The sequence below is a fragment of the Enhydra lutris genome, unplaced genomic scaffold (genome assembly GCF_002288905.1).
Source record: "Enhydra lutris kenyoni isolate GAN:26980312 unplaced genomic scaffold, ASM228890v2 scaffoldscaffold22, whole genome shotgun sequence".
Lineage (NCBI taxonomy): Eukaryota > Metazoa > Chordata > Mammalia > Carnivora > Mustelidae > Enhydra > Enhydra lutris.
Window position 1 is genome coordinate 16,211,056 of NW_019154106.1, and position 25,818 is coordinate 16,236,873.

Genomic DNA, 25,818 nt, shown 5'->3' on the forward strand with positions numbered 1-25,818 from the left:
TTTAACCCACTGAGCCACCCAGGCGCCCCCAGATATATATATTTTTAAAGATTTAATTTGAGAGAGAAAGTGAGCATGAGCAGGGGGGAGAGGCTGAGGGAGAAGCGGATTCCCCACTGAGCAGGGAGCCTGATACAGGGCTTGATCCCAGGACCCTCAGATCATGACCTGAGCCAAAGGCTAACGCTTAACTGACCGAGCCACCCAGGCACCCCTACAATTTAATATATTTTTGTGGGCCAAGCTGGGTAGGCATATTATTCCATTCAACCCTTACAACTGTGTGGAGCAGAGATTACTATACTTATTTGTCTAAGAAAATTCAAAGAGGTCCTGTAACTGCCTACCAACAAATAGTTAATAACTGGTAGAAATGGAATTTAGACCAGGTCTATTGGCCTTCAAAGGCCATGCTTCTTCTAGCTTATAAAGCTGCCTCCCAGGGCCACCGAACACCATGCTGAGTAAAGGATAATAATAATTAAAACTATTTCGGGGAGCCTGGGTGGTTTATTTGGTTGAGTGAACAACTCTTGATTTTGGCTCAGGCCATGATCTCAGGGTCCTGAGATGGAGTTCTGAGTCAGGCTGCACTTAGTGCAGGGTCTGCTGAAGATTCTCACCCTCTCTTTGCTCCTCTCGCCTTGCTCATGCTTTCTTTCTCTCTCTCAATCTCTCTCTCTCCAAAAAAAAAAAGGAAAGAAAGAAAAGAAAACCAAACTATTTCAACATACAGTTAAAAAAAATTGTATCCTACATATAATTCCACTTGCCGGCCAGTAATAACCCTGAAGGGTGCCTGGGTGACTCAGTTAAGTGTCTGACTTTTTATTTTGGCTCACCTCATGATCTCCAGTGGTGAGACTGAGCCCTGCGCCTGGCTCCCCAGTCACACCGGAGTTGGCTTGAGATTCTCTCCCTTGCTCTCTGCCCCTCCCTGCTCAAATACATACATACATACAAATAACCCTGAGAGGTAGGTAGTAGTGTTATCCTTAGATAGAAAAACTGAGTAACAGAAGATAAAATGTTTTCTGAATCACTGAGATACAAAGGAAAGCCAGGAACCAAAAGCATGTCTTCTCCAGGTACCTCATTCTCTGAGCCATGCTGCACCTCCCTAAGCTACAGAACATGTGAACTGGAGGCTGAAGGGTTAAGGACGTTGCTTTTTTTCCTTTTCCTTTTATAGCCTGTAGCCTCCAGGGCACTGAAGTATTTGTTCATTCATGCAATATTTATTGAGCACCTAGTATGTGCCAGGCGCTGAATAGACAACAGTGAACAAAGGCTGTCCCAGTTCCTGAACTCACAGAGCTTGCATTCTGGTGGAAGGCACAAACGAATAATTTCAGACAGTAAGTACTACCAAGCGACGTGGTACAAAATAAGGGGCAGGTAAATTTAAATAGAGGTCAGAGAAGCCATTTCTGAGAAGGTGACATTAACTGAATGAATGAATAGCAACTTCCACATTAATTAATTGTTCAGTATAAGACGTAACTAGTTTTTGCTGGCCATTAGGTTGTTTATGGTTCCGAATACCCTTGTACCTTATGTTGCAGATGCTCAAAGGGCAAGTGGTAGACGGCAAAGCATAACAGAAAACCCTCTTCAATTCTTTTACTACTCTGACCTTGCCTTTGCTGTCAGGGTCACACCCCCCATTGCCACGCCCATTCTTCTCCATCGGACGTTCCAGGCCTGCGCAAGCGCAAGAGAAACTGCCATTCCTAGTGGAAGGCGCTGATCCCACTATAGAACGCATGCGCCCCTGGCCTGTAAGCCCCGCCCCGACCCCAGCGCCGGCTCGCGAGCGCCTGCCGTTTCTCGGGGCGGGGCGGTGGGCGGGGACTGGGTGGGGAGGCGCGCGCCGGTGCGTGCGTGCGCGCGCGCCGCGGGCGGGCCAGTGAAGCCGGCGGTCCTGGCACGTGATCCGGGAGCGGCTCGGTCGCTTGGTGGCTCCGTCTGTCTGTCCGTCCGCGGGTGCCATCATGGCGGACGCGGCCAGTCAGGTGCTCCTGGGCTCCGGCCTCACCATCCTGTCCCAGCCGCTCATGTACGTGAAGGTGCTCATCCAGGTATGAGTCGTCGCCATCCCCTTCCCCGCCCGGCGCCTTGTTCAGTCGCCGCTGCCTTCGGCGCTTGGCGATCGGCTCCAGCCTTCCGGGCCTCTAGTACCCTGAGATGCTGCTCCTTCCCTGCCGCCTCTTCCTTCCCCTTAGGGACAGCTTCCACGGCCCGCGGCTCTTCTTCCACTGTCCATGGGCCTTTCCCAGGTCTCGCCTCCTGCCAGGCGGGGAGGCCCGATCCTTTCCCCGCAGCCAACTGCCGTCCTGCCCTGCCTGTCCTGGTGGCTCTCTGAACTTTGTTTTTTCTTCCCTGAGGTTGATCCTGGCCAGTTGCCACCACGAGTTTCCCAGCCCTGCCCTCCAGCCCCCTCTGAAATCAGCATTCACCTCCTCCACCCCAAACGCAAGACAGGAAATCTGTTAAAGACAAATTTGAAATTCGAGGGGAGCCAATACTTTATTAGCTTTTTTTTCTTTCATTTTTATTTGCTACTGTTACTGCTGCTATTCTGTTCCGAGATTTTAGCACCAGATACCCAGGTAAACACAAGGAGCGCATTCAGAAGTGATAATGAAGTGGTTGCTGATTCAAATTTCGGAAGGATTCACTGAGCTCACAGAGCGCTCTCCAGCAGCAGCCCATGTGGCTCATGACAGCAAAAATCACCTCTGTCTGAGCTGGAAATAGTTAAGATGAAAGAGTTCAAGCATTTATGTTAGTTTTTGATCTACTGTGAAACAATCCTTAGATGGTATTTTATTCACAGGCAAGTAAGCCAGGTTTTTTTTTTTGTTTGTTTGTTTTTTAAAGATTTTATTTATTTATTTGACAGACAGAGATTACAAGTAGGCAGAGAGGCAGGTAGAGAGAGGAGGAAGCAGGCTCCCTGCTGAGCAGAGAGCCCGATGTGGGGCTCGATCCCAGGACTCTGGGATCATGACCTGAGCCGAAGGCAGTGGCTTTAACCCACTGAGCCACCCAGGCGCCCCAAGTAAGCCAGGTTTTAACTAGTGATACCCTATTCCATAGTATTTTCAATTGCCTTTCCAGAATTCCCTGTGATGAGCATGCCATTCATTTTTTTAAAACCTTTGTTGAAAGTTGACAATTATGTCATGCATAGTACCAAGGAAGGAGCAGTTGTTAGAACTCCTGTCCTCACTTGTCCTACCTTTCTTTCAGAAGTATGCACGACACTAGGGAGAGCCACATTTCTTAATCTTGAGTTGATACTTCTCTAAAATACGTGTTGCCAGGTTGACCCGTTGGATGCAGATTCTGTATGTAAAAGCCCACTATAAATTAAATTATTTTAATTAAGAACAAAGACTTTGATTGAAATGTGCTGTGACGTCTAAAACAGAATTGGCACATTTGTAGTTAGATGGTGTCTTGAGGTGACGTTTCACAGTAAATCTGATATGAGCCCATTACTCAACTTCTTCAGGAGGCAGGGTTTCGTAGTGACATTGAGAGCTCTTGCTTCAAAAATTTGAATATCCTTAACCCTGTTTACACAACTTCTATGTCACCAAGTGTCTTAAGGGTTTTGGTGTAATTTTTAAATACTCAGTTTTAAAAATAGTGGTATGGTAACACTTTGAGGGAGCTCAGGAATTATTTAATTGAACAGGTTAAGAATTACAGCAGTAGCGGATCAAAGCCAAGTCCTATGTCATTCATTCTCTCAAGTTTCCCATTACTACTAAAAATGCTGAATATATTGTAAAACTAAAATCGTAATCATTAACTGTAAAGTGTCCTTCATTAGATTGTTAATGAAATGACAGTCTGCTTATTTAATATGGATTTAGCTTATAAATATTTCCCACATGAATTATCCAGCGCTCTCTGCATTTGCCTTTTGAGTGTTTCATCTTGCTAGCCAAATACAAAGTTGATGGTGGCTTAGTCTTCTGTTTTGTTCAAATATAAAAAATGCATTCAGGGCGCCTGGCTGGCTCCGTGGGTATAAGTGTCTTTTAATCTCTCAGCCGTGAGTTCAGCCCCACTTGGGTGGGTCAGTCAGTGCAGTGTCCAACTCTTGGTTTTGACTCAGGTCATGATCTCAAGGGTCGTGAGATTAAGCCTTGTGTCAGGCTCCATTCTCAGTGCCAAATCTGCTTTAGATTCTCCCTTTGCCCCTGCCTGCCACCCCCTTCCCTAGCGCATACATTCTCTCAATAAGATAAACGAGTAAGTCTTTTATGTAGGGACTCTTGGCTGGCTTAGTCAGTTGAGCGTCTGCCTTTGGCTCGGATCGTGATCCCGGGTTTCTGGGATCCAGTCTCACATTCAAGTCCCACATTTGGTTCCTTGCTCAGCGGGGAGCCTGCTTTTCCCTCTGCCTGCTGTTCTCTCTGCTTGTGCTCACATACTCCCTCTCTCTATCAAATAAATAAATAAATCATTTTTTAAAGATCTTTTTTTGGGGGGACGCGTGGGGTGCTCAATGGGTTAAAGCCTCTGCCTTTGGCTCAGGTCATGGTCTCAGGGTCCTGGGATCTAGCACCACATGGGGCTCTCTGCTCAGGAGGGTGCCTGCTTCCTCCTCTCTCTCTGTCTGCCTCTCTGCTTACTTGTCATCTGTGTCTGTCAAATAAATAATAAATAAAAATCTTTTTAAAAAAATTTTTTTAAGTGTTAGGTTTGCTTTAGAAAGTTTTGTTTTTTTTTTAAGATTTTATTTATTTATTTGAGAGAGAGACAACATGAGAGGAGAGAGGTCAGCGGGAGAAGCAGACCCGCCCCCCCCCCCCCCAGCAGGGAGCCCGATGCGAGACTCAATCCAGGGACTCCAGGATCATGACCTGAGCAGAAAGCAGTCGCTTAACCAACTGAGCCACCCAGGCACCCCTAGAAAGTATTTTTGATACTCCTCAGTAAACTGTAGCTTTCCTAACACAAAAGTTCCCTTATTTTATATTCAATTTTATATTTGTCCATCTCAGCTACATGGTTTACTTTGTAGAATTTGAACCAAAAGAAAGCTTGGAGTTCATTGAAACAAGTCTTACCAGTTGACAGAATAAGAAACTGACAAGGATGATACTTCATGATTGCCTCGGAAAACATACACTACACTGCATTTTCACTGGGGTTAAAAATTAGAACCTTGCAGCCAATACATTTTGGGGAATATTGCTTGGTATTGATATATTCTCTTGTTTTTGAAGGTGGGATATGAGCCTCTTCCTCCAACAATAGGACGAAATATTTTTGGGCGGCAAGTATGTCAGCTTCCTGGTCTCTTTTGTTATGGTAAGTGTTTTTTATTTATTTGGAATTTGGAGGACATTGAGAACGGTGCTAGGTAGGCAGGAGTTATAGAAAGAAAAGATCTAGAAAGCCTGTTTACATGACATTTCTATGTAACCCTTTCTTCCAGCTGGAATTTAAATCTCTGACTTGTGTTCTCAGCTCAGCACATTGCGAGCGTCGATGGGAAGCGTGGGTTGTTCACAGGCTTAACTCCAAGACTGTGTTCAGGCGTCCTTGGAACTGTGGTCCATGGTAAAGTTTTACAGGTAAGAAAATCAAGTAATCTCAAAGATTTCGATTTCTTTTTATGCAGTTTGTTTTTCTGACCAAGAGCAATTTCAAAGATATATTTAAGACCAGGTCCTTTCTTCTCTTGAAAACATTTACTTCAAAACCCATTCTTAAGTCTTCCCTGGGATGCAAAGGAATTTGTATAAAATGAAGTGATAGATTTTGATCTGCTGTCCTTCTTCCTCTGAACTATTCATTCTGAGCAGAAACACTTACTTGATCTCCTGTGTAGCTCATTTTATTTCTTCAAAGAAGGAAGGAAGCTGATTGAAACACATATTTCTTTCTGGAGTTATTTTCCTCCTATTTCTAACATTACCGCTAGTAAAATGTTCTCTGTTACAAGCTTATTTTTTATGTATTTATGTATTTATTTATTTTTAAAAGATTTTTATTTTATTTATTTGACAGACAGATCACTAGTAGGCAGAGAGGCAGGCAGAGCCGGGGGGTGGGGGAACCAGGCTCCCCTCTGAGCAGAGAACCCGATGCGGGGCTTGATCCCAGGACCCTGAGATCATGACCTGAGCTGAAGGCAGAGGCCCAACCCACTGAGCCACCCAGTTACCCCTTATGTATTTATTTTTTTAAATATTTTATTTATTTTTAAAGTAAGCTCCACTCCCAGCGTGGGACATGAACTCACAATCCTGAGATCACGAGTCGCATGTGCTATGGACTGAGCCAGCCAGGCACCCCAGAAACTTGTTTTTTTTTTTTTTTTTTTAAAAACTTAACAAGGGGCACCTGGGTGGCTTGGTGGGTTAAAGCCTCTGCCTTCTGCTCGGGTCTGGGATCGAGCCCCACAATGGGCTCTCTGCTCAGCGGGGAGCCTGCTTCCTCCTCTCTCTTCCTGCCTCTCTGCCTACTTGTGATCTCTGTCAAATAAATAAATAAATAAAATCTTTAAAAAGAAAAAAAAAAACTTAACAAAAGGAACGTAAAAGTCAGGATAGTGGTTATCTGTGGGGAGAGAGAGGGGGGAAAGGGATCATGCATGGGGCTCAGGGGTAATGGAAATTATTTTCCTTGACCTGGATCATGACTACATGGATATTTGCCTTTTAATTATTTATTCTGTTTTACATTTATATTTTATGCACTGTTTCTGCTAATGTATTATGTCACACAAATTTGGGGTTGGGGAACACCTTTTTTTTAACCTCACCAAAGTACACATCAGGCTTGCGGTTACTTTTGGGAAGTGGGGGAAGAGATGAGAGGTGGAACTTTGGCTGTCTGTTTCTGTGGAGTTTTATTTTAAGAAGGCCAGAGCTCTGAAACAAAAGGGGCAACTGTTAAACATGTTTAACCTTAAACTGAGATCATGGACATATGTAGGTGAATTATTAATTTTTCTTATGTTGGCAGTGTTTCCTAAAATGTTTGTTAAAATATCAAGGTTATGGGGTGCCTGGGTGGCTCAGTTGATTAGGCGTCTGCCTTTAGCTCAAGACATGATCCCAGGGTCCTGGGATGGAGCCTCACATCAGGCTCCCTGCTGAGCAGGGAGCCTACTTCTCCCCCTGCTTGTGCTCTCTTTCTGTCAAATAAATAAATGAAATCTTAAAAAAAAAAAAAAAAAAAAAAAAACCAAGGTTACATTTCTTCTTTCTCATGGATCCTCTTGTTTTGCCAGCTTCTTTTCACCTCAAATGCCAAAGCTAATGATTCTGATGGTGCTGGTTTCTCAGTTTTACCAGTTACCATGTAGTTCAAACAGAATGGCCCTTTATTGTATTTATAAAGGTGTTATGAATACAAATTCTGCACCACTTAAACAGTCCATGGGAAGGTATTTAGCATGAGTGTGGTGGAGAATATAAAACTAAGGGATTTCTGGTTCATTATTCTGTCTCCTACTGGCACCAAGGTATGTTAGCCTCTGTGCTCTTAACTCTCCAAAAATGTCACAACAGGGGCGCCTGGGTGGCTCAGTTGGTTAAAGCCTCTGCCTTCGGCTCAGGTCATGATCTCAGGGTCCTGGGATCAAGCCCCGCATTGGGCTCTCTGCTCAGCAGGGAGCCTGCTTCCCTGCCTCTCTGCAGACTTGTGATCTGCCAAATAAATAAAATCTTTAAAAAAAAAAAAGTCACAACATATGCTAACCAAATCTGTGTATTACTATCAACCTAGGTAATACATCAAATGTATTAAATTCCAATTGGTTACTAACTGCTTATTTAAACAATACTTGGCACAGTCCTTCCTTTACTTTTGTAGGCTTTAACATTAACCAAGTTCTAATGTTTTATCATCTGATGAGCGTATCTTGATTTTGTTAAAGTTTCATGATCTAATTGGCTTAGATTTTTTTAAAGTTTTTATGTGAATTCCAATTAGTTAACATACAGTGGAATATTAGTTTCAGGTGTACAATATAGTGATTCAGCACGTCCGTACAACACCTGGTGCTCATCACGACAGCGCCCTCCTTAATCCCCATCACCCATTTCACCCATCCTCCCCCTCCCTCTGGTAACCATCAGTTTGTTCTCTCTAGTTAAGGGTCTGTTTCTTGGTTTGTCTCCCTCTTTTTTCTTTCCCTATGATCGTTTGTTTTGTTTCTTAAATTCCACATATGAATGCTAATTGGCTTAGATTTTAAATTCTCTTCAGCCCTCCTTGATTTCTGAGTGGGAGAGGTTCTCTAGTAGTTGCCTCACATGGAAGCTGTTTCACCCCTCAGTCATTTCATTATTCTTTACACGCATTCTTTTTTTTTTTTTTTTAAAGTAAGCTCTGTGCCCATTGTTGGGCTTGAACTCACAAGCCCCGTGACACTGAGATCAGGAGTTGCGTGCTATACCCACTTTACACTTACTCTTCTTGTCATGCCTGTGGGCCAGATGTGGAAACTTGCAGGTGACCCCTGGGTCTGAGTAATGGAGTCTTAATGGGCCCAAGCTTTCGGTGGATTGATGCCTGGCCTTTTGTCCCCAGCCACACCCTCCCCTGGGCTCAGTGAAATTGTTGCCATTGCTTAAGTGAGCTTAATGGGAAGGCATCTGTCACGGAGTCCCCTGGTTTTGTGTATAGACTTAGACCAAAAGTGAGAGTACTGCTTGAGAACAAGTTCCTTTACCTACAGGAAAAGTAAGCTCGAGTGGAATTTAGCAGGTGCCCTGAATATGTGTTTACTTGTGGCATGACAGGGAATTGATTCTATACTTACTATCAAAAGCAGCTTTTTTGGGGGCGCCTGGGTGGCTCAGTGGGTTAAGCCGCTGCCTTCGGCTCGGGTCATGATCTCAGGATCCTGGGATCGAGTCCCACATCGGGCTCTCTGCTCAGCAGGGAACCTGCTTCTCTCTCTCTCTCTCTCTCTCTCTCTCTGCCTACCTCTCTGTCTATGTGTTCTCTCTCTCTCAAAAAAAAAAAAAAAAAAATTTTTAAAAAAAAAAAAAAAAAAAAAGCAGCTTTTTGCATCAGGAAAAAAGACCAGTTCAGGGTTGTTGAAATTGTTAGCCGTTATAAGAAAGAGTTCTGTATATCTGAACAAGAATGAAGTTGAATTCTGTTCAGAATAATGTAGAAAGGACAGGTAGGAAATTTTACTAACAGGGTAAAAAAAGCTAAGTCTAGAAATGAGCAAGAATTTTTAAGTATGCGTGAAACTGGAACTATTAGAATTACTCTAACTAAAGACCTGGAATTTGACCCCAAAACATCATTTTGCTTGGTCTTGAAATTTGTTCTCTTTGTTCTGAATTTTTTAAAAAAATCTTTTTACAGAAGAAAGTATTGTCTTTTTTTTAATCTGGTAGGATTAGTGGCTCTATTGTCTCTGATTCTTTCTATTTCACCTATCCCATCTTCTGTTTCTAAAATATCCCACAAATAGTATTTCCTCTTCCAATATAGTCTGAACTCTGGCAGTATTCAGTATTTTGGAAGAGAACAGAATCTTCTCTCTTGCTTGTTTTAGAAACAGTCAGATACAAACAGAAAAGTGAGGCAATTTTAGCTATTCTGACTTGGCACCAATTCTTTGTTCTTTTGTACAGTGAAGAAAAGAGCCTTGCAGTAATTTGGTATTGGTACTACTTTTTTTTTTTTTTTAAAGTGAGGTAAAATTAGTACATAACATTTTCAAGTTTCAGGTGTACAGCATTGTAATTTGACATCTGTATTTGTTACAAAATGATCTTGTGGTTAACATCCATCACCATACATTTGACCCCTTTTCCCCACTTCGCCCATCTTCCATCCCCTTCCCTTCTGGTAACCTGTTCTTCCTGAGTTTGGTTGGTTGGCAGGTTGGTTTACAGTCCAAATGTGAGTGAAATCACAGCTTTTGTCTTTCTCTTTCTGATTTATTTCACTTGATACCCTCAAGGTCCACCCATGTTGTCACAAATAGCAAAATTTCAGGCACCTGGGTTGCTTGGTTGGGTGGCTGCCTTTTGCTCAGCACATGATCCTAGAGTCCTGGCATCGAGTCCTGCATCCAGCTCCTGGCTCTGTAGGGAGTCTGCTTCTACCTCTGACCTTCTTCCCTCTCATGCTCACTCACTTGCTCTCTCTCTCTCTCAAATAAATAAATGAAATCTTTTTTTTTTTAATGGCAAAATTTCTTTTTTTTTTTTAATGGCTGAGCAGTATTCCATTGTGCTTAGATACCATAATTTCCTTATCCATTCACCCATCAATGGCCATTTAGGTTGTTTCTGTATCTTGGCTATTATGAATAATGCTGCTATAAACATCAGGGTGCATATATTTTATCAAATTTAGTGTTCATATTCTCGAGAGGTGGAATGGCTGGATTTTATGGTCGTTCTTTTATTTATTTATTTTTTAAGTAAGTAATCTCTATGCACGGGGTGCCTGGGTGGCTCAGTTAGTTAAGCATCTGCCTTTGGCTCAGCTCATGATCCCAGGTTTCTGGGATTGAGCCCCACATCAGGCTCCTTGCTCAGTAGGGAGCCTGCTTCTCCCTCTCCCTCTGCCTGCTACTGCCCTTGCTTGTGCTCTGTCTCTCACACTCTCTCTCTGTCAAATAAAACAATATTTTTTTAAAGATTTTATTTATTTATTTGACAGAGATCACAAGTAGGCAGAGAACTGATCCAGGGGTGCTGGGATCTAGCCCAATATTGGGCTCCCTGCTCGGCGGGAAGCCTGCTTCTCCCTCTCCCACTTACCCTGCTTGTGTTCCTTCTCTCGTTGTGTCTCTGTCAAATAAAATCTTTAAAAAACAATAAAAAAATAATCTCTGTGCACAACATGGGGCTTAAACTCAGCCCCAAGATCAAGAGTCACATGCTTTACCAACTGAGCCAGCCAAGCACCCCTATGATAGTTCTTTTCTTAACTTTTTGAGGAACCTCCATACAGTTCCACAGTGGCTGCGCTAGAGTACATTTCCAGCAACAGTATCGGGGTTCATTTTCCTCCACATCCTCCCTAACACTTGTTATTTCTTGTCTTTTTGATGATAGCCAATCTAACTGGTGTGAGATGATATCTCATTGTGCTTTTGGTTTGCATTTCCTGATGATGAGTGACGTGGAACATCTTTTCATTTGCCTCTTGGCCGTCTGTATATCTTCTGTGGAAAAGTGTGTGTTCACATTCTCTGCCCATTTTTTTAATCAGGTTGTTTGGCAGTGGTCCTGCTTTTTCATGAAAAAGCCATGAGGCTTTTTCCATAGCTTTAATGTTAGGTTATGTTTTTACCAGCTTATTTCTGCTAAATGTGTATGTGTAGTAAATAATGCCCTTGGATTTTTAGTTTTTGGTTTGTTTTCCTATTTCTTCTTTTAGATAAGAGTTTTCATGAGCATTCACTTGTTCCTCCAGCTGGCCAATATATGAAACTTAGCAATGAGATCATCTTAGAGACACTTCTTTCCAATTAATTGGAAATAGAAAGTATTGGAAATATGCAGCCCAAAAAAGGAAAAAGCCAACTGTTTTATTCTCATTTTATGTCCTCTCTCAGTGACACTATGACAGCCCTAATCATCCTTTCTTTTCTCTTCTTTGTAGCATTACCAGGAATGTGACAAGGTTGAGGTATGTTGGAGCTGATTTGTATGCACGGGCCCGTTTCCCTTGCAAGTTGTTATTGCTCTTTGGTCTTTTTTCAGAGAAAGGACAAGCAGTCAGTTCCCCTTTCATCTCAGTGAGTGTTGGCATACAGGATGGCCACCAGTTTGAATAGTTCGATTTAAAACCATCAAGATATGGGTGCCTGCCTCGCTCAGTCAGTGGAGGGTACAACTCTTGATCTTAGGGTTACAGGTTCAAGTGCCACGTTACATGTAGAGATTACTTTAAAAAAATAAAACCTTTAGGGGCACCTGGGTGGCTCAGTCGGTTAAGCGGCTGCCTTCGGCTTGGGTCGTGATTCCATGGTCCTGGGATTGAGTCCCACATCGGGCTCCTTGCTTGGCAGGGAGTCTGCTTCTCCCTTTGCCCCTCCCCCTGCTTGTGCTCTCCCTTGTGCTCTGTCTTCTCTCTCTCTGACAAATGGATAAATAAAATCTTTAAAAAATAAAGAATAAAACCTTTTAAAAAATAACAATCATATCAAATTAAAAATAAAACCACCAAGATACCTGTCTTCTTTCATTTTGATTTCCAGGATTTAGGCTCTGGAAATGTACAGAAAGAAGTCACACCTTCCTTCGACCAAGTTATCAAGGAGGTAAGAGACTGATGATGTCCTGTGCTGTTTCCCTCACTCGCAATGTATGCAATGTGGCAGTTTGTGGAGTCAGGATCATCAGGCCCATGTGTTCAGCATTTATTCCAAATAAAATAGACCTTCAATTCAATTTGGGCTTTTCTACATGATACCATAAAAAGGAAAAAAAAAAGCATTGCTTTCTATTTGGATTAGATGCATTTCAAGGAAACTAATTTTGTCCACTCATTTCATGTGTGAAATTGAAGAGGTTTCTACTGAAAGTCTTCTAATAGAGGTGTAAACCTCTGGCACAATTGTGTTTAAGTAGTGACCTGCCCCTTCGTGTGTCAGATAACATCTATCAGGACACGCTTTTACAACGTTATTCTGACTTGGGATTGTTCCTCGTACCCATTTCCCGTTCCCTTCCTCTGTCATTGGAGTTTGTTTCGTGCCTGACTTAATATTTTTGGCTTTCAAAACCACTCTTTTCTTTCTTTTTTTTTTTTTTTTGACTTTTTTATCTTTTTTTTTTTTTTTTTTTTTTTTTTTTTTCACTCTTTTATTTCTTAGTCTTTACATTGTTTTATTGTGTTTAGTGAGATCACAGTCTTCTAGTGAATGCTGCCTTCTAAAACACATATTCCAAAAGAAGCAGGTCTAGATGTCAGATGAATCAGCTTTGTTTTTGGTAAATTTTCTACCTTTTTTTAAAAGTAGAGGTACGTGTATTAATATGTTTTGTGGTTTTTTTTTTTTAACTTGACTTCACCCATCCTGTGACACGGGCTCTTCTCAGGACTATCATTGGCGCAGGGGCGAGGGATATCTTAACTAGATGACCGAAGGTGATGTTTAAATGCACAGGTGAATAACGGACCTGCTGTCTTCACTACCTGCCTCCCCAGTGTTGTAATCTAATTTTCTCTGCCACTTCTTTACAGAGTCCTGGACAAGAAAGATAAACTAGGATAAATAGCGGCTCTAAGATACTGCACAGTTACAGGGTTGGGGTGGAAAAACTAGTCAGAGTTGCTCTGTTGGCACAGATTAAACAGAGCCCGACATTCGAATAATATAGATCACAGACTCTCTGAAATCACTCTCAGGGAGAAAGCAACTTAAAAATGGAAATACCAGGCCTTGTGGTTTTATCCCAGCTGGGTTAGTGTTTGCTAGCGAGCCTCTTAATCTTTGGATTGGTTGTTCCAATCTGTAAAATTGAGAAGATAACAGAAATCTGCTTTGCACGTCAGTTTTGAGAAGTAACCATAACAGAACACTGAAACCCAGGAGGAAAGGTAAGAGAGGATAACGGTGTATTACACTGTACCACATTCAGGGCAAGGGTGCTGTGCCGCCAACATTACTTCTCACAGGAATCCGAGTGTCGTCTGTTTAGGTTTCAGACGTGTGTGTTGATTGTTTCTAGACGACTCGAGAGATGATGGCCCGTTCTGCTGCTACCCTCATCACACATCCCTTCCACGGTAGGTTTACAGTTGGTGACTGAAATCTGATTTGTGACCCACCTTTCATAGCATGGGCTCTCCTGACCGCCTAGATAGGTTGATAGGGGAGTTCACTGAAGTACCTTGCATGCGTGTTCTTTGTTTGCCTGCTCCTTTTGGCATTTGTCCAGTTTATCCAGAGAGCAAAGTGTTTTTAGATGGAAAAACTTTCTTCTTTTTCAGGGCTATCAAAGTTTATCTCGACATAGTTTTAAAAATCTTTTCTCTGTTCTGCAGTGATTACTCTGAGATCTATGGTACAGTTCATTGGCAGAGAATCCAAGTACTGGTAAGTGTTTTCGTTTTCCCATATTCAGAGAGATCTTTCGAAGTGTTTTATATTTTAATGGTGCCTTAGAGTTTACAGAGCAAATTGAGAGATCATTTGTTCTGCACAAAAATGAACCAAAAAATGGTAAAATGGAAGACAATGGCCCAGGCAGGTTTAGGAACCTTTCCAGGATCTCAGAGTAAGTTGCAGAGCCACTGAAGCCAAAATTCACCCTGACTCCATGTGACTGCACCCTTGGGTAGTCCTATCTCCACTCCTGTCTCCAAATTCAGCTGTCTTTGCAGAGTGAGAGTGGCAGATAGGGAGGGTGGGGTATAAATTTCCTTGTCAAAAGTGATCATTGAACAGTTTTTTAATAGCTCCAAAATAATCTTCATGTATTTTTGCCTTTCCATCTTCTGTACCTAGTGGACTTTATGATTCCATAGTAACCATCTATCGTGAAGAGGGCATCCTAGGATTTTTTGCGTAAGTAAATTGTTGATTTACATGCGCAGTTATTTGTGGGGGTGGAAAGCTTTAATGAAAATCAGGACACGACTCATTGTTTAATCCTTGGAGAAAATGTACTCTCGGGGTTTACTTCCTGTGACACTCTGTTAAAGCCCCTCAGACTTAAATTCTGCTGTAAAGATCCCAGACTTTGCTTCTGGACATCTAAAACATTGGATATTAGGGTTTTGGTTTTTGTTTGGGGGTTTTTCATTTTGTTTTCAATTCTGTTAAAATTTTGTTAAATTCATTCCAAGTTTCTACCTTTATAAGTTCCTATTGTGCAGTAGATAAACTAGAGAAACTTAATTTTTGAAAAATAGGAAAATGATCTTCCTTATCCTGAGAGTAATACATTTTTGCAAGGCCGTATTCACTCCCTTGGGTTTCCTTTGGAAGAACTTAGACTACCACTCTCGTTCTTCTTTTAATAATGAAAACTAGAATGGTCCTCTTTTATTTTCAGAGTATTGCCATGTAACTGGGATTTTTTTGTTTGTTTTTTAGTTTTTTTTGGAGTATGATAGCCTGGGGGGGGGCCTGGCTCACTCAGCTGGTAGAGCATAGCTCTTGATCTCAGGGTCTTGAGTTCAAGCCCCATGTTGGGCATGGAGACTACTAAAAAAAAAAAGAAAGAAAGAATAAGTGAATAAGTAAATGGTCTAGGAGATAGGATAGCTATTAAATTCTTACTTTAGAAATTAGAAAAAGTTGGTGCTCTGGGAAGTTCATTTGCTCTGGTCACACAGCGGATAAGTGATGGACATGGCATTTGAACCCTGGTCTTCAGTCTGTGGGGTGATGTTCATCCTGCTGTGCTGTGCTGCATCACCTCAGCCGCTTAGGCCCTGGGAATCTGTTTTTTTGACGTCCCTCACCCATCTCTGTTTGAGCCATTCTCGTTTTGTAATTTTGTAGTCATTTTCGGCCCTGTCAGATCTGAATGTCAAGTAGCTTAGCCAAAGTGATATTTAAGTCTCTCCAAAACAGGCAGATTTTTGTCCCCCCTGCTCATAGTTCTTAATAGTTAGGTGAGCCCATTAGGTGAAGCTTTGAGGGCATATAGCTGGCCTGCATTTGTCAAATGGGAATGAAAGTCGTTGGAGATTAACCTCAAGTACAATTACATTAACTAGATTGAACTAGTCTGTACTAGGTTCCAGCATTTGTTGTCTTTTTTTTTTTAATTTTTTTTTTTATTTGACAGAGATAGAAATCACAAGTTGGCAGAAGTAGGCAGAGAGGCAGGCAGAGAGAGAGGGAGAAGCAGGCTCCCTGCTGAGCAGAGAGCCTGATGCGGGGCTTGATCCCAGGACCCCGAGATCATGACCTGAGCTGAAGGCAGAGGCTTAACCCACTGAGCCGCCCAGGCTCCCCATGTCTTTTCAGTTCTCTCGAAGACTTTGAAATCTTTCTTTGAGAAGTGTTTGTATTGAGTGGATTATCTTTTTACTGATCGCAGTTCTTGGCTCTTATTTTTCTTATTTCTTCATGTAGGGGTCTTATTCCCCGCCTCCTAGGTGACATCATTTCTTTGTGGCTCTGTAACTCACTGGCCTACCTCGTCAATACCTATGCACTGGACAGTGGGGTAGGTGTGATCTGGATAAGATGTGTTGGGGCTGACTTTATTGTATTCACTGGGAGGCTTGGTTAGCTTCACAGTAACGTCGTGGGGCCCCTGGCTGGCACAGACAGTGGAGCATGTGACTCTTAACCTCAGGGTCATGAGTTCAGACCCCAAGTTTAGGATGGAATCTATTTTAAAAAATGATAAAGTGGCACTTCATTATGTTTTTGCCAGACTCATTGTTACATGGCTAAGCACTGTGAGTCAAGTTTTGAAAGGCTAATGGGTTGACCTATACTATTTACCGTAGAAAGATGCACCTGAAAAAGTCCCTGGGGTATAGCCGAGTAAAGCCTAAGAAATCTGTCCCTGTCTCTGTGCTGCCGTGGCGGCCTCGGTATTGATAGATGATTTTTGCAGATACTATGAAGCAGGACATAGTGTACCAAGGGTTATTTCGTCCAATCTGAAACGTTAAAGGGATTCCTGGACTGGGCTTCTTAGGAACCTCAGCCTGGGAGGTTTTAAGAATTAGCCTTTCCTGGAAGCTGCGGGCCTCTCTGCACAGAGGCAGCCCCGTAGCATGGTGGAAAGTAGAACACACACAGGGAGGACTAAACCCACGCAGTGCGCTTCTGCAGTACGGAGGCTGGTCTCTGCAGCGTCTGGGACACAGCGGGGCGCACACAGAGGTAGTCACTTGTCCCTCGGATACACCATAAATGTTGTTTCCGGGGATTGGATTTCTAGGACGTGGGAAAAGGTTACCAGTCTCATTGCCTTTTTTTTTTTTTTTTTTTTTAATCCTGGGCCTATTATATTTGTTCTTCCGCCATCACATAGTCTCCTGCGAATTTGTCTCTTCATGTTGAATCAGGTTGATCATTTTGTCCCCTGCCTCTTTAGGCTCATAATCAGTATTTTATGTTTTCATCTTGAAATTAATTTTCTGGCTGTCAAACTAAAAATTTAGAGATAGAATAGATTGAGATGGTAGGAGACAATTCGCCCTTAACATCATCTTAATTTTCTTACTCGTTCTAATATAGACTTTTCTTCGTGTTTTAGGTTTCCACCATGAGTGAAATGAAGAGTTATTCCCAAGCTGTCACAGGAGTGAGTTTTTTAAAATCCTCTTGACCTAGGGATAGTTGTGTTTTGTTTCATTTTCTTTTTAATTTCACCTGGGTCATGTGTTATCACTGCTTTAAGGCAACGAGATGTCTCAAAGGAGAGTCTCAAGCTTGTTAACGTCTGTCAGAGGCGAGAATAACCCAGAGTCCCTGCGTCACAGGAGCGGCACTAACAAGCCCACATGGTTTGGTCTATTTGGCTTTCAGGGGGGTGGGAGGGACATGTGGGCGTTTCTCAGCACATCCTGGCCCGCAGGTCTCAGGCCTGCTTCCCCCTTCTGATCTGCCCCGGAGAGCTTCACCCTCTTGAGTCATGTGGCGTCTTCTCCCTCTTGAGTCCTGGTATTTGACTCCCGAAGTAGCTTCCATCGTCTTTAGAAGGACATGCATAATTTCTTACTATCTCAGGGATGTTTTGAAATGCTTCATTGTACTTAATGGCGTTTACTTTTTCTGTTAAATCATGTCCTTGAGTTTACTTGAAAGAAGACTCAATCGCAGTAAGAGAAGCCTTCTGGTCTTCAGTTAAACTGTTGGATAATGGGGATGTTAGGAGGAGGTATCCTGTTCAGGCTCAAAAACGCATAATTTCTTCTTTCCTGGGATGCTGAGAAAGCAAAACCAGCGTTGGAGTGTTGACCATAGTGGGAAGCAGAAGAAGAAGAGACTAAAGATTCAGAACAACCTAATAACTTAGCTGTCTTTTTACCACTTTACAGTTTTTTGCCAGTATGTTGACCTATCCCTTTGTGCTTGTCTCTAATCTCATGGCTGTCAACAACTGTGGGTAAGTGCCTCGCATTTCTTATCCCGTTCACCTGACAGGCAGAGCAGTCCAGGGAGAGATTTGGGGAAGAAAAGTACAGTTGATGCCATTACTAGATTTCCTGAATTTCTAACTCTCTCCGCTCCATGCACCAACAACGGTATTAGCTTATATTCTAAGCAGCCCCCTCATATCCTCTCTTAGAATAGAGAAGGGCGCAAAGACTGTTTCTCAAGTACTTATAGACAGTGTACGCTTGCCTGTGGTTTAAGTGGAATTGTGATCAAATTACTGGATTTCCACATCCTTCCCTGTTTTTCCTAGGGGCTGCATGGAGAAAGTAAGTTTTAAAGAAAGAAAAGTAGGAAATTCGGTTCCTAGAAATGTTCTTTTTTCTTTCTTTCATGGGAAGGTTCTTAACCTTTCACTGTATTGGTCGGGGAGGGTGGGTGGCGGTATGGCGTGAATACCGCTGATTGCCAGCTTCTAGATGCCAAGTGCCTGCACCACACTGAGCAGAAGTTTTGCCTCTTGCTTTAGTTCATTGTTCCAATATAGTCCCCGACACAGTGTGCCATTAGACCTGTCATGGTTTTCAAACCAGATGTCAAGCAAAGAGCCATGTGGAGTTTTAAACATAGTTGTCGTATTCCATATCCTGTCGTCTTCTGTTTGTTTTGTGTCTCAAGACCCTGAGATCAAGAGCTACATGCTCTAAAATTCCAAATTACCAATCACACCTGGGATTGGTAGGGCAGTGGCCACATTTTAGCTCAGAGCATACACAAAAGATGAGTTGAATGTATTATTATTCCTTACAGATTTTTATTTTTATTTTATTTTTTTTAATATTTATTAATTTGACAGAGAGATCACAAGTAGGCAGAGAGGCAGACAGTGAGGCGGGGGGGGGGGAAGCAGGCTCCCCACTGAGCAGAGAGCCCAACACGGGGCTCTATCCCAGGACCCCAGGATCATGACCTGAGCCGGAGGCAGAGGCTTAACCCACTGAGCCACCCAGGCGCCCCGTCCTTACAGATTTTTAGGGAGGAAGTGATTCTGGGTTCTACCTGAGTAAAGCATGTGGTCGCCAGTTTTTAGGTTCTTTTGAACACTTAGGTTTTGTTTTTTGTTTGTTTTTTAAGATTTTATTTTTTTATTTATCTGATAGACACAAAGAGAGCACAAGCAGGGGGAGCAGCAGAGGGAGAGGGAGTAGCAGACTTCTCTAGTAATCAGGGAGCCTGATGGCGGGGCTTGATCCCAGGACCCTAAGATCATGATCTGAGCCAAAGGCGGACATGTAACGGACTGAGACACCCAGGCGCCCCACCACTTAGTTTTTAAATCTCCTTTCTCTGTACTTTAATCACATAATTGCTATATTCTAGAATTATATTCATTCTCAAAAACCTGGGTGTTTTAGAAGATTCATAACTGGTTGAAGTTTGTGTTTACTTGTTTCAAAACCTAAATATGAGGGGTGCCTGCCTGGCTCAGTCGGGGAGCAGGCAACTCGATCTCAGGGTCGTGAGTTATAGCCCCACATTGGGTGTTGAGATTACTTTAAAAAAAAAAAAAAAAGACCTAAATATGAGGGAGGGAAATCCTTTTTGGATGCTTTTTCTTTTCCTGCTCCAGTATAATTTGTTCCATTGAAACTAAAATCACCTCTTGGGGAACTTTCTAGGTAGGAGAATATTTTGACCAAGATTTATCAAACTCTTGGGGTGCCTGGGTGGCTCAGTGGGTTGAAGCCTCTGCTTTCGGCTCAGGTCATGATCCCAGGGTCCTGGGATCAAGCCCCATATTGGGCTCTCTGCTCAGCGGGGAGCCTGCTTCCCTCCTCTCTCTCTTTGTCTACTTGTCAGCTCTCTCTGTCGGATAGATAAATAAAATCTTTAAAAAAAAAAAAAAAAGATTTATCAAACTCTTGAGAGAATGCTTTGGAAATGTTAATTTGAATGGCTTCCCCCCCCCGCCCCCCCCCCCCCCCCCCCCTTTTTTTTTTGTTCCGCGCCCCCCCCCCCCCCCCCCCCCCCCCGTTTCAGGCTTGCTGGTGGATGCCCTCCCTACTCCCCGGTATATACTTCTTGGATAGACTGCTGGTGCATGCTGCAAAAAGAGGTACTTCTGTCTCATTCTCTTTCTCTCTCACTCTCTGTCTCCATTCTTCCCTCCCTCCTCACCCCTCCTCTCTCTCATACTTTATTTTATTTTGTTTTTGTTTGTTTTCTTAAATAATGTCTCTGGAATCCCAGGTTAATTTTTGTAGGTTGCCCTTTAGTTACCAGTTATGTACCCTTTACACTGTTTTGTATGTCGCTGCAGCACAACAGTAAAGTGTGCTGCGTAGAAATATCAGGAGGGGTCATGAATTAAGAATCCCTAGATGTGACCAAGAATCCATTTGAGTGATCACATTCAAATTATAAATAAGGTCTGGGTAGATGATTATCTTGGGTGTTAAAACGATGGCCCCAATTTCAGATTCTTTTTTTCTAATGTCACCTCTTTTTTGTAACTTCTCAGGATCTCCTTATATATTCATGTGTTTTTCTCCAGTATAGTAGAGAGGAAACTGAGAAACGAGAGGTTGTTGATGACGTTCTTTGTCGTAGTGATGATAGTGGAGCTGGTCTCTTCTAGTCTTTTTAGAGAATGATTTTGTCCAGACTCCAGTTTCTTCTTTATTATTGCTGTGAGGTATGTCATCTGCAACCACAAATTCTCAGTCCAGGCAAAGCTTTGTTAGGAACCAAAATAATGGGTGGCTGTGCACTAAATTTAACACAGGATCACATTAAATGGCCATCAGTTTTAAGCTGTTTTGAAGTGGCACACACTTTTTCAAACATTGTAGAAGATAGTGTATGAGGACTCTCTTTATCACGTTATATCATAGCACTGGAAATGCCTGTGAGAAAGTCCTCCGTTCACAGAGCTCAGGCTTCCCCAGCCTGACCTCCAAAAGAAAAGGCCTAAGTGCTCCTGTAGTTGCCTTTACCCAGCACCCATGCCAGGCAAGCCCCTTTGATCAGGCTGGAACGCTTGGATGATTTCCATACAGACCTGATGTTGATATCCTGGGTTTCATTCTGAGTCTTACACTTTTACTGGGCAATCTCCTGTTGTGGTCACCATTTAAAAGGGAAGATAGACCTCCTTTCCCTACTTTCTAAGCCCTGCTGTAGGAAGGAAGCAGATAGAAAATGTATTAGGGTATCAGACACCTTACCTGGGGAGCAGTAAGTCCTCTAAGCGCTTAACACAACAAATCTTGATGGGGTATTTACTGTATATCAGGCATCACGCTGAGAGCCGCCTGTGTACCAGCTCCTGTAATCCTCAAAATAACCGTATGAGGATAGGTACCATTCTTTATCATCCCACTTCACATCTGAAGAGATTGGGACTTTGAACCATTCAGTAACGCTAATTGTATAACCCAGGGCTACCCAGCCTATATTTGTGGGAGCAGGATCTATGTGCAGTCTAAGTTCAGAGTCTGTTCAATTAAGCTTACAGCATTATTACTCTCGTAAGATTTTAGAAGTATTTCCTAAAGCTGTGACCATTCCACTGAAAAGTAAATAAAAGCTAGCCCTTCATGAGTGGTGGGACCATGTCAGCACCCTCTGTGTATTGACTCGTGATAACCTAGCTAGCAAGTGTCAGAGCCAGAATGCAAACTGTGAGTTCTTTGTAAGGAAGAGATCCTTGCCTTACACATGTGGCAACATCGTAGTTGGCTTCCAGAAAGCTCAGCTGGAGCCGGAAAGGCTCAGTCTCACCCTGGCCCTTTTAGTCACGTCTCCAGAAAAGTGTCCAGATGCATCTCTCTGCTGATTTGGACTAGCTGACCTCATGTTCACACTAGACTTTATTTGTTTTTATTTTATTTTTTTTTCCAGGGAAATATGAGCCGAGGAAATAGCTTGTTTTTCCGGAAGGTCCCCTTTGGGAAGACTTATTGTTGTGACCTGAGAATGTTAATTTGAAGATGTGGGGCAGGGACAGTGACATTTCTATAGTCCCAGATGCACAGAATTATGGGAGAGAATGTTGATTTCTATACAGTGTGGCGCGCTTTTTTAATAATCATTTAATCTTGGGAAAATGGAGGTGTTTGGTGTCTGCCTTTTTTGTTGTTTTTATCAGCACTACATTATTTACCCCTGATGTTCCCCCTTTAGTTATTCTGAAATGGGACATTTTTGCTCCAGACTCGTTCTTTGTAAATGGGGGTATTTTCTCAAAAGGTATAGTCAGGTTGTCATGTGATTTGAGTCTTAATTTTAAGGCTTTGTAAAACGTAGAATACATTCTCAAGAAGAAAGAAGTAATTCTATAAAATTTTAAGAAATGTAATAAGGTAAACTATATGGGAGGTTATGAATTACCTTTTCTTTAGTAGACCTTAAAACCTCAGCATCCGCCAGAATCTGCCTCCCAGTATGTGCTTCTAAGCACGTTTGATTAACCCGGTCTCTCATCCTTGAAAAAGACAATCCATTGCTAATGACCCTGGAAAATCTCCACACAGGCTATCTGCTTCTTCAGTAATAGATGATTGCCAACAACAACAAAAAAGGGAAAATTACAGAGAACAACCAGGATTTGGAAAGCAAGCCTATTGGCTTCTCCCCCGCACCACCATGAAAAGAAATTGTCATATAAAATATGAAAAGTGAATACTGCAGCAATAGCCCCTTCTCTAAGAGCTAAGTGTTTGCCAGTCCCTAAATTGTATCATTATACATTTCCATGTGTATATAATATTTTCCGTACAGATTATCATCTTAATAATCTTCTATTCAGTTTTTATTTTGTTTCTTTGTTGTTGTTGCTGAAGGTAAGTAGTTTGCTTTTCCTTCCTAGTGACGCCCTGGGAAAGTGTACTTAAAACTTCATACCTGATAATGCACACATAGGTCCACGGGGCGCTTAGGATACTGACCACCTCGCATGTCATACCCTCAGGCATGTTAGCATTCATAGGAAGAAAAAAAACATTTTAGAAGGAAATCATTTCAACTCAAGCATAAAGCTCCTATTTACTCAGGCCTTTTAAAGCAGGTTCAAATGCTCGAAGATGAGAAAGCATATGGTTTCCCTTAAATAATCCACTGGGATTTTGCCAAATGAGTAAGCACTTAATTTGCCGCTGCTCAGATTTCTCTATCAAAAGAGCAGCACCTATAATATCAGAGTGAGCTTGCAGGGGTCTCCTCCCTCCCTCAGGGTTTAGGAATACAGCCTGAAGCTCATGAGCAGCCTACCTTGAAATGTCTTTGATTGTCTCTTACTTTGTCTCAAAAAGTAATGTAAATTTTATATTCTATTCAATATTATCTGCATTTGTTTTAATATAAAAATGTTTTGCATTACCCACTTTTTTCCCCTCCAAAAAAATCTTCAGTAAAGATGATCCAGGAAAATGTGCCATGTTTATTATCCTGTGGCTTCCGTGCTCATACATACCGGCCTATACCTAGTCGAGAAGCTTCTTGGACTGGAAGAACCAGTCTGCCACCAGAGGGCACCATGGCTTCGATTTTTGCTGATGCAAGTTGGGCCATGCAGGATTTTAGGAAGGCCTGGAATTTTTCTAAGTGCTGTCCAGTCAGTCCGTCTGACTTCTTCCAAGCTACAGATCCAATAAGGGTACTCTACCAGTGGTCCTCCATGAACTTGTATAGGCTGTTAACATAATCAGACGTCTGAAGTTATTCAAGGGTGAAATACATGTAGGTACTCTTTAAGATCCACCTGCAAGAAATAATCCTGTGTAAGAACTTAGATAAGAATCATCTAGTAAGCTGCACCTGTGGAACTGGGCAAGTGGTTTGCCGTGGCAGTGCTGAGCTGAATTGCCAGGAACTGGTCCCCCCAGAGTGTGATGGTCATTGAAGCCTTGATTGAAGAAAAGAATCTGGGGGTTTCTTACAGCTTTTGGAGTGGCTGTAAAAATAGGGCATACAAGCAGCCTTAGGGTGAAAGAAACTTTAAACATAGCCCTCTATGGGGCTCCTGGGTGGCACCGTCGGTTAAGCCTCCGGCTCTTGATCTCAGGTGTTGATCTCAGGGTCAGGAGTTCGAGACCCGGGTTGGGCTTCACCCTGGGCATGGAGCGTGCATTAAAAAACAAAACACATAACCCTGTATTCCAGCTTCTTACTGAACCTAAACTCAACATTGGCTTTGCTATAATTTTCTACTCCAAAAATAGCCGCCTTTCCCTCTCTGCGTTGAGACTCTCCCTCTATGGTGAGACTGCATCCTCATGCCCTCTCTCTCTGACGTCTTAGTCCTCCCGACCGGATGAGGTCCGCCTTCAAACCCCGCTCCTCCATGGCTTGTAATTACAGTACAAACTCGTCTGACAAAGCGGAAACTGCACCTGTTACTCACTGCTAGGTTCAGGGCGTACACAGCAATGGCATTACTTCTTTCTGATCTGAAAATCTGTGGGGGTCAAAAAATCTTATTTAGCCTTTTAAACCAGGCCCACCAAACATCAGCCTTTCTGGGCTTTAGAGAAAAACTAGCCTGTCACATCACAGCCCATGCAGCTGGTCACTTTAAGATCCTGTGGCAGGTTAAGGGAGCAAGGAGAGAGAAAAACATTGGGAAGGAATGAAAGTAATGTCTGTCAAGCCTGTCATGTAAGTTTTAATTCTCAGAATCTTTGGTAGAGGAGGTATCCCTACTTCAGAAAGAAAGATAATTTAGGAATAAGGAAAATTAGTAATGCATTTAAAATTACATGGATGGGGCACCTGGGTGGTTCAGTGGGTTAAAGCCTCTGCCTTCGGCTCAGGCCATGATCCCAGGGTTCTGGGATCGAGCCCCACATCGGGCTCTCTGCTCGGCGGGGAGCCTGCTTCCCTCTCTCTCTCTCTGCCTGCCTCTCTGCCTACTTGTGATCTCTCTCTCTCTGTCGAATAAATAAAATCTTTAAAAAAACAAATAAAATTTACATAGATAATTCCGAGCTGGATTCACACTGGAGTCTTTCAAATCCAAGGTATGTTTTCTGTTTCGTGGAGGCTATGAAGTGCTGAGAAAAAAAGTAGTCAGTGAGCCAGATGATGAGTAATTCAGCCATCCAGGCAAAAAGGCCCTGCATTTTGATCAAAGCGGTGAAGTCAAAAAACATGCCACCCACAGAGTAGAGTAGAATGGTCTTAGGACAGACCTAGTTCTTGACTGCAGAGCGACAAACTGGTGAAATAGCCAAAAGTAGGAATGATCACCCATCGCTTTTCCCAACCATCCTGGTAGTTGATGCAGATGGAAAGCTGAGTTACTGTATGGTGAGGATTCCTAGGAGTACCTTCAGTCCACATGTGTGGACTCCCTACTACCCTGCGGGGTTCACGTTTCTTGAAAGTGATGAATGTGTCAGTTCCTCTCGTGGATTCTTCTAGAACATCCCTGCCTATTGAATGGGTTCATTCAGGCTGCCTCCCTTAGTGCCATAGTGATCTATATCTTTGGAGGTTTTTGTTCTTGTTTTTTAGATGTAGACAAAGATGTGTTTTCTCTCCTTTGCAGAGATTTTTAGGCTTACCTAAGGATGTCACATGCGACCTCTCATTTTACTTTTTCTCCCTCTATTGATCCCTCATCTTACTGTCTTTTCAGACAAGTGATCCAGAATCTTGCATTCTGGTTTTTGTACTAGAGGGAAAGTTGTGATTGAAAGATTCTTTTGTCACCAACCAAGAACTACCGTCTTTGGGAAAAACATCTTTGATGGTAACAGCGATTAATTTTGTAAGGCAAC

At 42.6% G+C, this 25,818-nt stretch overlaps 1 protein-coding gene across 4 annotated transcripts; it reads left to right on the plus strand.

Annotated features, from left to right (window-relative positions):
- The first annotated feature begins 1,930 nt into the window (after positions 1-1,930).
- LOC111149800 (mitochondrial carrier 2) lies at positions 1,931-22,150 on the plus strand. 4 transcript variants are annotated; one of them, XM_022507076.1, is made up of 13 exons: positions 1,931-2,081; positions 5,250-5,334; positions 5,494-5,600; positions 11,620-11,646; positions 12,218-12,280; positions 13,695-13,752; positions 14,011-14,062; positions 14,474-14,533; positions 16,055-16,148; positions 17,196-17,243; positions 17,980-18,047; positions 20,078-20,153; positions 21,941-22,150. In XM_022507076.1, exons 1-13 carry the CDS (start codon positions 1,995-1,997, stop codon positions 22,025-22,027), a joined length of 912 nt encoding a protein of 303 aa, XP_022362784.1. In that variant the 5' UTR covers positions 1,931-1,994; the 3' UTR covers positions 22,028-22,150. The 4 variants fall into 4 exon arrangements, with proteins under 4 accessions (XP_022362784.1, XP_022362785.1, XP_022362786.1 ...); XM_022507078.1 differs by having other exon boundaries at positions 2,024-2,081; positions 5,462-5,600; XM_022507077.1 differs by lacking the exon at positions 11,620-11,646 and having other exon boundaries at positions 1,943-2,081.
- The last annotated feature ends 3,668 nt before the right edge of the window (positions 22,151-25,818 follow it).